Source organism: Bison bison, unplaced genomic scaffold (genome assembly GCF_000754665.1).
Source record: "Bison bison bison isolate TAMUID 2011002044 unplaced genomic scaffold, Bison_UMD1.0 scf7180017864373, whole genome shotgun sequence".
NCBI classification, from domain to species: domain Eukaryota; kingdom Metazoa; phylum Chordata; class Mammalia; order Artiodactyla; family Bovidae; genus Bison; species Bison bison.
The window spans coordinates 8,906,724-8,919,343 of record NW_011494945.1 but is presented as its reverse complement, the minus strand read 5'-3'; the positions used below and the strand labels follow the sequence as shown (position 1 = coordinate 8,919,343).

General features: G+C 38.8%; 1 protein-coding gene across 1 annotated transcript in view; it reads left to right on the top strand.

The window, feature by feature from the left end:
* The window catches only part of AIM1 (absent in melanoma 1), a 258,316-nt gene that overhangs the window by 239,078 nt on the left and 6,618 nt on the right, over positions 1 to 12,620 (top strand). Inside the window, exons 16-22 of the mRNA XM_010856701.1 lie at positions 3,223 to 3,349; positions 3,549 to 3,581; positions 4,761 to 4,873; positions 5,866 to 5,995; positions 8,520 to 8,659; positions 9,953 to 10,076; positions 10,496 to 10,654. Coding sequence (XP_010855003.1) covers positions 3,223 to 3,349; positions 3,549 to 3,581; positions 4,761 to 4,873; positions 5,866 to 5,995; positions 8,520 to 8,659; positions 9,953 to 10,076; positions 10,496 to 10,654 — 826 coding nt within the window. The remainder of the gene's footprint in view (positions 1 to 3,222; positions 3,350 to 3,548; positions 3,582 to 4,760; positions 4,874 to 5,865; positions 5,996 to 8,519; positions 8,660 to 9,952; positions 10,077 to 10,495; positions 10,655 to 12,620) is intronic.

Sequence of the window (12,620 nt, the reverse complement as noted above, 5' to 3'; positions counted from 1 at the left end):
TTTGCACTGCTGCCCTTAAATTCTGAGCAGTGATCCCAGCAGGCTGAGATCTGTTCGTACTTATACTTGCCCGCCCTCCACCCCTTCCAATCTTGTAGACAGAGAAGTGTTGATTCACATGTGCAGAATATGCTTAAACAAGGACAGGAAGCAGTTTTCTTCCTAAGAGTTTCAGGTACAAGTTATAAGTAGACTCTAGATGATAGATATACCAGAGAATCTCAGAGATGAATTTTGGATTTTTTACCCCCATATTCTTGGGTGATTCATCTCGGGCCGCATCTTGGAAGGAAAACAACCCCACTGTCAATTCAGGTGATATTTTAATAAATGGGCTTCCTGTTTCAACTTCAGTGAGTTAGATAGGCTTACTTCAGTGTTGGGTGTTTTCTTTTTTTTAGAAATGTATTTATTTTAATTGGAGGCTAATTACAATATTGTAGTGGTTTTGCCATACATTGACATGAATCCGCCACAGGTGTACATGTGTTCCCCATCCTGAACCCCTCTCCCCACTCCCTTCCCATCCCATCCCTCTGGGTCATCCCAGTGCACCAGCCCCGAGCACCCTGTCTCACGCATCGAACCTGGACTGGGTGTTTTCCTACAAGTACTGTATTTTAGTTTTATAGGGAAGTACAGTACCCACACTTGTTAAACAAATACCAACAAAAGCACTGGCTGAAGTGTCTTTCAAAGCTTGCTCGTCTTGTTTCCTGAGGTTTCTGTGTTTCCCTCCTCACTGGCTGTTTTCCTTTCAAACCTTAAAGTAAAAAAACAGTCAAGCAAAAAGGACTTTAAGCCTCCTGACCCTGTAACCTTCTGTGCCTCTCTAACTTGCTATGGATCCAGAGCCTTGTCAGGAGAACTTTTTTGTGATATGTCTTAACTTCTTTGATTATTTTTAGGTCCTGGCTTTTGTAAAGTAGATTTTCTTGCTCTGTGGAAATCCCTCCCCTGTTGCAGTGTTCTGCGATCCCTCTGTTTTTTTCTCTTCATGACTAAGCCAAAGGCTGTGTGAACAGAGGCCATATACTCAGGCACCCATGAGCTGTACAGCCTTACCCTGTCAGCACTGGGATCTTGGTCAGTGCCCTTACTTAAAAATGAAAATACAGACTTGTACAAAGCTTAAGGGATCTCTTTAAAGTTATCTGAAAGTTAATGTAATGACCATATTTAGAACCAGCCTCCTAATTCTTCATCTCACAGTGTTGGAGAATAGAATTTTAAAATTGCTTAATGAGCTTCTGAAGTGGGAGAGCAGTATTTTCTGAAATTGACTGTGATTGGTGCTTATGGCAGTTTCTCCATTCAGATGGCCAGAAGTGAGTCCGGATGTTAGCTGTCATAACTAATTATCACTTGAGGTTTTTGCAGTGTTCTCTTTGATGGCTGTTTATTTCCAAGTAATAACTGTACTTGAGTTTTTAAGTCCAGCCCTTTAGATAAGTTATAATCTGTTCTAATTGTGAAGCATGTGGGCTGTATTAAGTAGAGTAGTAAGTGAAAAGATACTTTACAGGGTAGGTGGCAGTTCAGGTCAAGAATGAGACCTGGTGAGCCTCAGGAGCCTCGGACAAGGGTTCATTCATCCTTGGCCACTGACTGACTGTGTCAGCGTGGACAGGTCACATCCCATTCAGAACAAACAGCAACAAATAATTCCATGTGATACCTCTTACCCATCTCTGAACTTTTGAGGGCAAGAATCTTGTCTTTTTCACCTTGCGTTCCTAGTATCCCAGCACACATGGTAAATGACCAGTCTGTTAAATGAATAATTTTTTTCTGTGTCTTTAGGTTTTCCTTTCTGTAACATGTGAAAAACAGTTCCTCCCTGTTACTGACTCCAAGCTCAGACTGCGCGCCACACCATAGGCCAGTTAACTGACAGACAAGGTGTTAGGGCAAGGAATAGCTACTTTATTTAGAAAGCCGGCAAACCCAGAAGATGGTGGGCCATCTTTGTCCCAAAGAACCATCACTCAGGTCAGAATTCAGGCTTCTTTCACTCCAAAAGGGAAGGAGGTGTGGCGGATTGTTACAAATGTCTTGGTACTGCAATCCTTTGTTCTTGGCAGCTATCCATGTAGGTCCAGTCACAGTGTTCCTATAAGCCTCCACGAGACAATTATAATTTTCTGTTGTAGAGCTATTTCTCTCTATATGAATGGGAAAGTGTTACACCTTTAAAGGTCAGAGTCTTGAGAATCAACATCATTTCAGTGTATAAGCAACACCCCTTTACGGAGGTGCCGCACCAGCATGACTAAGCACGGGCTACAGAGCACAAAGGTTAGAGCCAAAGGAACAGATTCAACATGGAGTCAAGTTTGTTCTCTTTTGTAGAAGAATAAATGTGATAACAGATGTAAAAAGTCTTTTGGAAAGTACTTTTGGAAAGTACCATAGGCATAAAGGTATTACTCTTTTAAGCTGTGAGAGGACCAGTGCAGGGCAGTGAATTAACTGAGGGGGAAACCTTGAGTATCTCTTGAATGTAACAGAATTGAAAAACTTTTTCCCTTCAAAGACTTTATCTTTGGATAGGAAACAGCATCAATAAGGTGGTTTTGTTGACTTTCCTCTCTGAGTGTAGATCATTTAAAAGATAAAAAATGTGAAAACATTCCAGGAGATCTGTTCTTAGTATTCCCGAGAGTTTGCTCAGTTTTGCTTTTTATATAGTTGTTACGTTGGAAATCCTGGTTGAAACAAAATTTTCATTATTTAGCTATTTTATGATTATTTAAAGCATTTTTTTTTTTTTCTGTCAGCTTCCCCCACCCACTCCCAGTGTGATTTGTTGTGTAATAGAGACATAACTTCTGTAATATCTTTCTGGAAAGATAACTTTTTGTCATCAACATTAAAGAATCCTTAGTTGTTTATTAGAAGAGTTTTTACAGGTATTTCTTGAAAGTCCAACCTGTCTCCTTAGAATCAAAAATAGAAATATTCTCATTGGAGCTTTCTCAGGGAATAGGATTTGGTAAGCGAGAACATCAAAAAATTCATGCAAAGATATTCTTTTTCTTGCACTTTGATTTGTCCTACAAATTATCTGCTCCTAAAAGATTAATGGAGAGCAAGAAAAATTAAGATTACTAATTAGTAAAATAAATGAAAGTTGCTCTATGATACGTATTTACCCAAATGTGTGATTTATTACAAATGTAGACTATGAACTATAATGAGTCAGTGCTTTTGTTTCTTTAGATGGGTAGCCTATGAAAATCCTGACTTCACAGGAGAACAGTACATACTGGATAAAGGTTTCTATACCAGCTTCGAGGACTGGGGAGGCAAAAACTGTAAGATCTCCTCTGTTCAACCCATATGTTTGGTAAGGAGTTATATTTTTCTATGAGAACATTTGCCTGAATTTTGGATTTCCTTAATGTGTGCTTCTGGTTCATGAAACATTTTATTATAGAAACTATCCTGAGATTATTTTTAATGGTAATTGTTAATGATATAGAGAAAAAACTTTCAAGATGTCTACCCTACTCATTTCCTTTTCTCTTCCCTTTAAAAATTCTTAGGATTCTTTCACTGGCCCAAGGAGACAAAATCAGGTAACTTAACAAATTCTCTATTTTTCATAATTAGAAACCTTCCATTGAAAAGCTGAATTTATGTGTAAAACATAATACATTTAGGGACATACTGTTTTACCCATTTTCATGCCTGAAAGCATAACCGTATTTTAAAATTAGATTTCAGTTTACAGTAAGGCTTAATTAGGGGGCTTCCCAGGTGACTCAGTGGTAGAGAATCTGCCTGCCAGTGTGGTAAAGAATCTGCCTGCCAATGCAGGAGATGCAGGGAGATCCTGGATTGGGATCTCTGGGTTGGGAAGATCTCTTGAAGGAGGAAATGGCACCCCACTCCCAATATTCTTGCCTGGAAAATCCCATGGACAGAGAAGCCTGATGGGCTACAGTCCATAGGGTCAGAGAGAGTCGGACATGACTGAGCAACTGATCGTGCAAGGCTTAATTGATAACACTGACCCATATCTAAATACTTCTTATACAATGTTTTTATATGTTAAATTTTATATCATTACAGTGGATTATTTATGTTAATATACTGGGATTAGTATTTCAAACAATGGCATATAGTTATTGTGGTAAACAATAAAACATATTTTCATATTTGCTGTGTCTGCATTAGACATTTTATATGGCTTCTTTTACATGGTCTCTCACTTAAGCCTTTGGAGTACTGACTCGCTACATCAACTGAAGTGTTACATTCATTATTTAAGACTTTTTAATGTAAGTGTTCAGACAGCCATAATTAGAGAGGCACAAACGTCACTGTAGCCTCCTTTATTGGCATACACAGAGTCTAACAAGTCAGCAGGTGACTTCCACTGAGGGAGGAAAACTGCACTACATGTTTCCAAAATAGGTTCTTATAAATGATAGACCTATAAACAATTACTTTTGGCCACAATAAAGCTTTAAAATGCCACACAGCTTGTTAGGACAGGATAGGATGTTCTGTAGAAAGCTGCCTCTATTGTTGGACTGTCCTTTGATGACTCTGAATTAAACAGTCGTGAGTGGTGCAGCCAAAATACTTCTAATTAATCATTAATATAGATACAGAAAATTAAAGGATTTATAAAATTCACACCAGTTTACTGTAACAAAAGTTAACAGGTCGTGTTTGGTCATCATTTCAAAGGCTGAATGAATATACTTAGGAATATAATTTTACTTGTTTCTGTTTACTGTTTTTCAAAGATTCACTTGTTTTCGGAACCACACTTTCAAGGTTGCAGTCAATGTTTTGGAGAAACAACAAGTCAAATTGATGATTCCTTCTCTACCAAGTCTTGTAGAGTTTTAGGAGGCAGGTAAGCAAAACAGTGGACTGGAAGAGCCCAATCAGTGTGGGAAACAGGATTCACACCAGCATGTAAATATACCTGTAGGTGCTTGGCACTATAAAACCACCAAATAGTGAGTACTGAAGTATACTTCAGAGCACTGGGTGCTGGACGTCAGAGGACACAGACATCAATCTGTGTGGGCGGGAGTTCAACGTCATCCCCTCATTGTGCAGTGGGATTGAGGCCAGGTTCTTTGCACTGTAGTTCTCTCCTGTCATCTGTCAAGGGATTCTAGGTCATCTCCAAGGCTCATCCCAAGGTAGATTTGTTTACAGGTGGGGAGGAGGAGGGTAGGCATTCTGAATGTTAGGCAAGTGCACGGCTGGACTGGAGTGCTAATGAGGGGCATGCTGCCCTCACTAGCTGGGTGGTCTCTGTATTTGGGGAAGGGGAAGTGACTTTGGACAGGGAGGGTGGACTCAGATGACGACTTCCCTCAGCATGTGAGTTTAGACGGACACCACGGGATACACAAGACAGGCCAGGCAAGGAGTCCAAGCCAGGAGAAGGGATCAGGAAGCCTTTAGAACAATCTATGCAAAAGGTGATGAAGAATTAAGCCAAATAATAATAATAATAGTAGTGTTAGTAATGCCTTTAATCATACACTGAGGATTAGTGTATGAGAAGCTTCAAGGGTTTGACAAAACCACTTTGGCCTGGAGTAGAATGGTGGCACCATGAGCAAGGAATGCTGGAAGGTGGAAAGGTGAAAGAATGAATCATTGCATGGAGAAAAACAAATTTATTTCCCAAATGCAATGCAAAGTTACTATGATTATTAATTTCCTACAAGATGAAATGCAGTAAATATATCCAGACATTTTTGAAGAGAGAACACCATTAGCCATAAGAAGCATTGTATTTATTGAATGGCAGGTTACCTCTAAAAATCAGACTTTTAGACCAGGAAGACTCAGATTACACTGTACATGTGTGTGGTTTTTCCTTTGTAGCTGGGTTGCATATGATGGAGAAAATTTCTCTGGTAATCAGTACGTGTTGGAGGAAGGCCACTATCCTTCGCTGTCTGCAATGGGATGCCACCCTGGAGCAACTTTCAAGTCTCTTCGTTTTATAGATGTTGTAAGTACATCAGGGTGAATACAGTGCTAACAGAGATACAAAGCCGAGTCAGAGCAAGGACACCGGTAGGTAGACTTCCTCATGGACAATTTGGAGGCAGAAAAAAATAATTACATGGTCTCTTTGAAGATCTTTAAAATGTAAATTGGTTTCATTTGCTGTTTTCTCAGACTTGAGGGGCAGGCAGTGTTGGGTCAGCCTGGTGCACTCTCATGGGCTAGTTCAAGGCCCTCTGGCTCGTTTTTCCATTTCATACCCGACCCCTATATCTATACCTTTCCCTTTACAGGCACCCATTCTAATGTGTTTGGGGTACAGCTTGGATATTCTTATAAAATGTATGTTTTATAAAAATGTGCATAAAGGCTTTTATTTTATATACAGTATTATGCTATAGTTCTCATTGTGTTATAAACATAACTATTTACATTAAGAATTTTTGAGTCATCCATTATGCTGTATATATGTCTAGTTAGAGTCTAATGTGTGTACATGATGTAATATGTACATACAATATGTAGTCAATAACCAGATGTACATACAGCATAATGGATCACCCTGAGAGGGAGTCTTTGGGGAACACAGATTAAAGGGGAATATACTGGACTTCATGTGCATGAGTATGCAGTTTCACCAGGTACCACCCAATTCCACCACTTTACATTGCGGCCGGCAGTGCATGGGGGTTCCTATTTCTGGTATCATTGTGATTCCTGAGTATTCTGACATTCTAACTTTTGTCACTTTGAAAGAATGGGGTAGAGAGTATTCTGTTAGTTACTAGTCACTTGGGTTTCTGCTCAGTGAATTGCCTACGTATATCCTTTGCCCAGCTCTTTAGTTTTCTGTCATTACTGACTTGCAGAAATTCCTTATAGGTTTAAAATCTATTTATTCTGTTGTTTCAGAGATTTGTAATCAAATTACTTCCCCCAGTTTATCATGTATGTGCTAATCCAGATTATAGTGCTCCTTTTTGACCAGAAATCGTTAATTTTGACACAAAGCAATATTCAATAGAACAAAACTATAAGAATAAGGTTCAGATGTTAAAAGTCTGGGGTCTGACAGTTTGGGAAACATGTTAGTATTTGGTAGCTGGTAAAAAGCTTGCAATGTATAGTTAGTGATTGTAGTGTTAAAGGTAGAAAGAACGTATGTGTGAGTTGGCTTTTTCTCATCCCCTCCTGCCCTTTCATATAACAAAAATGTTGACCTTTCTTGAGATGTGAAAATAGTAGCAGTGGAATATGGGATGATGTGGTAAGATTCATTAACTTACAAATAACAAAAAGCCTAAAAATTGGATATTTAACCTGCCTGGAGTTCTAAGAGCTACCTACAGATATTGTTAAGAATAATAAAAACAAACCCACTTCAGAGGTAAAGCTTTCAAATGTTTTCCTTCAGCCAGAACTTAGTACATATATGCTCACATAATTTTTGGCACTGATATTCTTTTAAGTTTTGATTATGAGGAAATGTACATTTTACACCTATTAAGAACATATGTTTTAACTGTGACATAATCAAAATCGTTAGGTGGTTGTCACTAAATTAGAGTGCTTGGTATGTTTTGGCATACCATCTCAGACAAATGTGCAGTGAAAGTACAAAGTAGTAATACTACTACAGTTTTCCTTCTATGTTTAACATAATTCCAAGACCATATAGACTGCCTCTGCACAGATCTGTTGTGTTTATGTGCTATGCCTTGATATGTAGAAAGACCAATAAACGAAGCAGTAAGATACCACACCCTTGCCACAAAACTTTTAAGCTGGAGAATTTTTGATTTATCATTTTATGATTTTAGGATTATTATCACTGGAGCTTAGTCTAGGGTCATAAAGGTCTGTGATTTGAAAAACAAGCATCAACAGCCAACTTTTCTGAAAATCAGTGGACTTCTATGCTGTTGTCCTCTTTAAGTGATCATCTGAACATGGGGCTCCCATCCTGTTTTTTCCCTCTTCCTAACAGTTATTCCTACAGGAAAGTTTGGCAGTATACAGAATCACTGTCTCATTGACAGTTAAAAAAACACCACCACCAAAAGACATTTAAAAATGCATTTAAGTGGAAGGCTCCTTCATCGGGCCAAGTTGCCACTCGACCCCAGAGATCACTATAGCCCCCAACCCCTCACCATTTATATCTCCTTGGCTTTCTAGCTCCTCCTAATCTCAATAGAGAACAGCCAAGTTGAAAATAAATTCCATTAGAATTGACAGTCCAGGTGTATACAGCTATTTCTTTATGCTTGGGCTGTTTTCCCGATTTTTTGGGGGAAAAAAATTTTATATTCACCTGCCTTTCTCTGCAAGGGGAAACTTTCTGGCCTCCATTTTTCCTCTCTCTAACTCCAGAGCACATAAACACCCAGACTTTCTGAGAAAGGGAACTTACGAGCCGTCAAAGCTGGCCAGATCTTGTGCTTTGTCTTTTAAACAAGATGATTTTCACATGAGCTCAAGTTACCATCAAGGAGGAGTAATAAAACATTATTTTTGTTCCTAAATAGGAATTTTCTGAGCCAACAATTATTCTTTTTGAAAGAGAAGACTTCAAAGGAAAAAAGATTGAATTTAATACAGAAATAGTTAATCTCCGATCCCTAGGATTCAACACACACATACGCTCTGTCCAGGTGATTGGTGGCATGTAAGTGAGTTACCTATTTGTTTATTCAGTAGACTTTAAAAATTAAGTTTGATCATATTTCTTTTCTATGTCACCTTAACCAAATTGATGTATAATCCCTTATTTTCTGTAAGGGTTAGTATTTATGATCCCTCATAGTATACTTTTCCCATTTGGAAAAGCCATGTGTGTGGCATCATCTCTTCATCTAGATTTTCAGTTGACTTAAGCTAAGAACTTTAACATTTCTCAAAGTTTCTAGGTGAACACTGTAATAAATCTATTGAGTATTTTTTTTAGCAAGTAGGAAAAAAGAACTGATTTTGCTTATCCCTTTGAAAGACCAAGTCATTTAATTTTAGAGTAAGGGCTGCGATTTTCCTTCAGCCAGGAGTGACCAACAGATGCTATATGCTAAATGATTAAAGGTCAACATGAGAAGATTTTTCTCAGCTTTGAATAATTCTGAAATCAAGACATAAAAAATGAATACAGACTATCAGTGTAATATGTTTTTAAGAAGGTGTTTTCATTCAGTCACCAAAACAATAGGTATAGTCTGAAGGCATCAAACATTGGAGTGAACTATGGCTATTTAAAAAACAAATTCAGGTTATTAGGGTGGTAGAGTTATACGTGACATTCTTCCCCAACAGGTTTAAATTAGTGTTTTGTTTTTATGATAAAATAGCTAAGATGGTAACATTTTAGAGTTCCGGGATTAAAAACAGAGAACATTCTTCCTTGATATATAATACGTCAACCCAAGAGGAAGGCTGCTTGCCTGCTGGTCTGTGCTGGAACCCATACTTCATGTGTGGGTATCACAGCACTTCTGGGTGGAACAGACCTGAGCAGTTTAGGTCTTTAGCAGTTTTTTGGACTGAGGAAGATTATTCTCATTTTAAACAAATTTTATTATTTATTTTTATCTAATCCTTATGGAACGCTTACTATGTATATGAACTTTACGAGTATTAACCATTTAAAGCTCACAGGAAGTACTGGGCTGTCCTGCTAAAAGACTAGCTTTAGCTCATTGCCTTACTGGAAAAAAAACCTACCGACTTCTCTTCAAGAGTGGAACTTTGGGGCATAAATACTCACGTACCATGAATTTGTTATTTGTCAAGAAATGGGTGCTGTAACTGTTTTTGAAAATAAAGTAGTTTCCTTTTTTTGTTATATCCAATGTATATTTCAAGTATTATATAAAAGCTTAGCCTAAAAATCGAAACATTCTGAAAATATAATTGGAGCTCATTGTCAAATGGCCATTGCCACTTACTGAAGTCGTCTCCTTTTGTTTTCCAGATGGGTTACTTACGAATATGGCAATTACAGGGGCCGACAGTTCCTACTGTCACCAGCGGAAGTGCCTAAGTGGTATGAATTCAGTGGCTGTCACCAAATAGGTTCTCTACGACCTTTTGTTCAGGTATTTTCTTCTTCTGGGTGTTTCGAATAGACTTTTCTCTGAAATTTTTTTGGTAAATAACTTTTTAGTTTCAATTAGTTTGAAATTGGCTTCTCTCCCACCCCACCCCGTGAGAATTTCTGAATTTGGGCTATGTTTCTGGTGCTAAAAAGGTTATGACTGCTTCAGAAATGTTATGACATCCAACATCAAAACGTGGTATGTCCCAAGCCCTGGCTTGTCCATAGGCAGCTCCCAGCCCCAGGCTCTCTGAAATTCTGTCACTCTCTCTTCATTGAGAAAATCCTAAAACCTCTGAAACTCTGACACAGCAGTTATTCCTGACCCAGCCTCATTCTGGATTCTGCCCCTGCTGCTGATGCTGTTCAGTGCTTCTAAAATGCGTGTCAGTGACTATCGCGTGGGTTCTTATCTTCTAGAAACGAATTTATTTTAGACTTCGAAACAAAGCAACAGGGTTATTCATGTCAACCAATGGAAACCTAGAGGATCTGAAGCTTCTCAGAATACAGGTCATGGAGGATGTCGGAGCTGATGACCAGATCTGGATTTATCAAGAAGGATGCATCAAATGCAGGGTGAGCTTTGGGGTTAGACCAGGGTCTGTAAGGGCATCTCTCTTCAAGTAGATGCTACTTGACAATTTCCAGAGCTCTTTTGGAAATAAGTTGGAACATTTTTCATGAAAATACATCTTAGCTCTGATAGAAATAGTCAAGGAACCTAAAAAAGAAGTAAATCTAGCACTGACCCAAGAAACAACTTTATACTTGATTTTATACAGAAATGGAATGGAAAAAGGAAGTGTCTGTGTTACTCTCCTATTTTTCTTTCACCTTCTTGTTATAGAAATAAACCTCTAAGCCTCATCACTATCAACACAGACCTCTCTTGGTCTGCATCTTGAAGGACCCCATAGACTAGGTGAAGAGTGAAGAGATACCACCCGTGTATAACACACTCTGTTCCTAATTGTCATGCCTTGTAATTTCCCTCCTATTGCTCCCACCATAATGCACATTTAAACGCTGAGCACAGTAAGATTTATGAGAGAACTCATGCTTCTATTGTAGATAATCTTTTCAACTCTTTTATTTTATGGGCTTGACTGTTTGCTCCTGATTTTTTTTTTTTTAATACTGGTGCCCATGAGTCAGCAGGCGGCATACAGCCTTGTGAAAGGAAGACAGCTTGTTAACTAGGTCTGCTGTGCTTGAGGGAGAATCATCCTTTACCCTTTAGACATTTAGAGAAGAGCATAAGAAACAGAAGCAACTAATACAGAGGCACTGAAAAAGGCAGGGAGCATTTCATGCAAAGATGGGCTTGATAAAGGACAGAAATGGCATGGACCTAACAGAAGCTGAAGAGATGAAGAAGAAGTGGCAAGAATACACAGAAGAACTGTACAAAAAGATCTTCACAACCAAGATAATCACGATGGTATGATCACTCACCTAGAGCCAGAAATCCTGGAATGTGGAGTCAGGTGGGCTTTAGAAAGCATCACTATGAACAAAGCTAGTGGAGGTGATGGAATTCCAGTTGAGCTCTTTCAAATCCTGAAAGATGATGCTGTGAAAGTGCTGCACTCAATATGACAGCAAATTTGGAAAACTCAGCAGTGGCCACAGGACTGGAAAAGATCAGTTTTCATTCCAATCCCAAAGAAAGGCAATGCCAAAGAATGCTTAAACTACTGTATAATTGCACTCATCTCACACGTTAGCAAAGTAATGCTCAAAATTCTCCAAGCCAGGCTTCAGCCAATACGTGAACCATGAACTTCCTGATGTTCGAGCTGGTTTTAGAAAAGGCAGAGGAACCAGAGATCAAATTGCCAACATCCACTGGATCATGGAAAAAGCAAGAGAGTTCCAGAAAAACATCTATTTCTGCTTTATTGACTATGCCAAAGCCGATGACTGTGTGGATCACCACAAACTGGAAAATTCTTAAAAAGATGGGAATACCAGACCACCTGACCTGCTTCCTGAGAAATCTGTATGCAGGTCAGGAAGCAACAGTTAGAACTGGACATAGAACAACAAACTTGTTCCAAATAGGGAAAGGAGTACGTCAAGGCTGTATACTGTCACCCTGCTTATTTAACTTATACACAGGGTACAACATGAGAAACGCTGGGCTGGAAGAAGCACAAGCTGGAATCAAGATTGCCAGGAGAAATATCAGCAACCTCAGATATGCAGATGACACCACCCTGATGGCAGAAAGAGAAGAACAACTAAAGAGCCTCGATGAAAGTGAAAAAGGAGAGTGAAAAAGTTGGCTTAAAGCTCAACATTCAGAAAACTAAGATCAAGGCATCTGGTCCCATCACTTCATGGCAAATAGATGGGGAAACAGTAGCATCTCCAAAATTACTGCAGATGGTGACTACAGCCATGAAATTAAAAGACACTTACTCCTTGGAAGAAAAGTTATGACCAACCTAGACAGCATATTAAAAAGAAGAGACATTACTTTGCCAACAAAGGTCCATCTAGTCAAAGCTATGGTTTTTCCAGTAGTCATGTATGGATG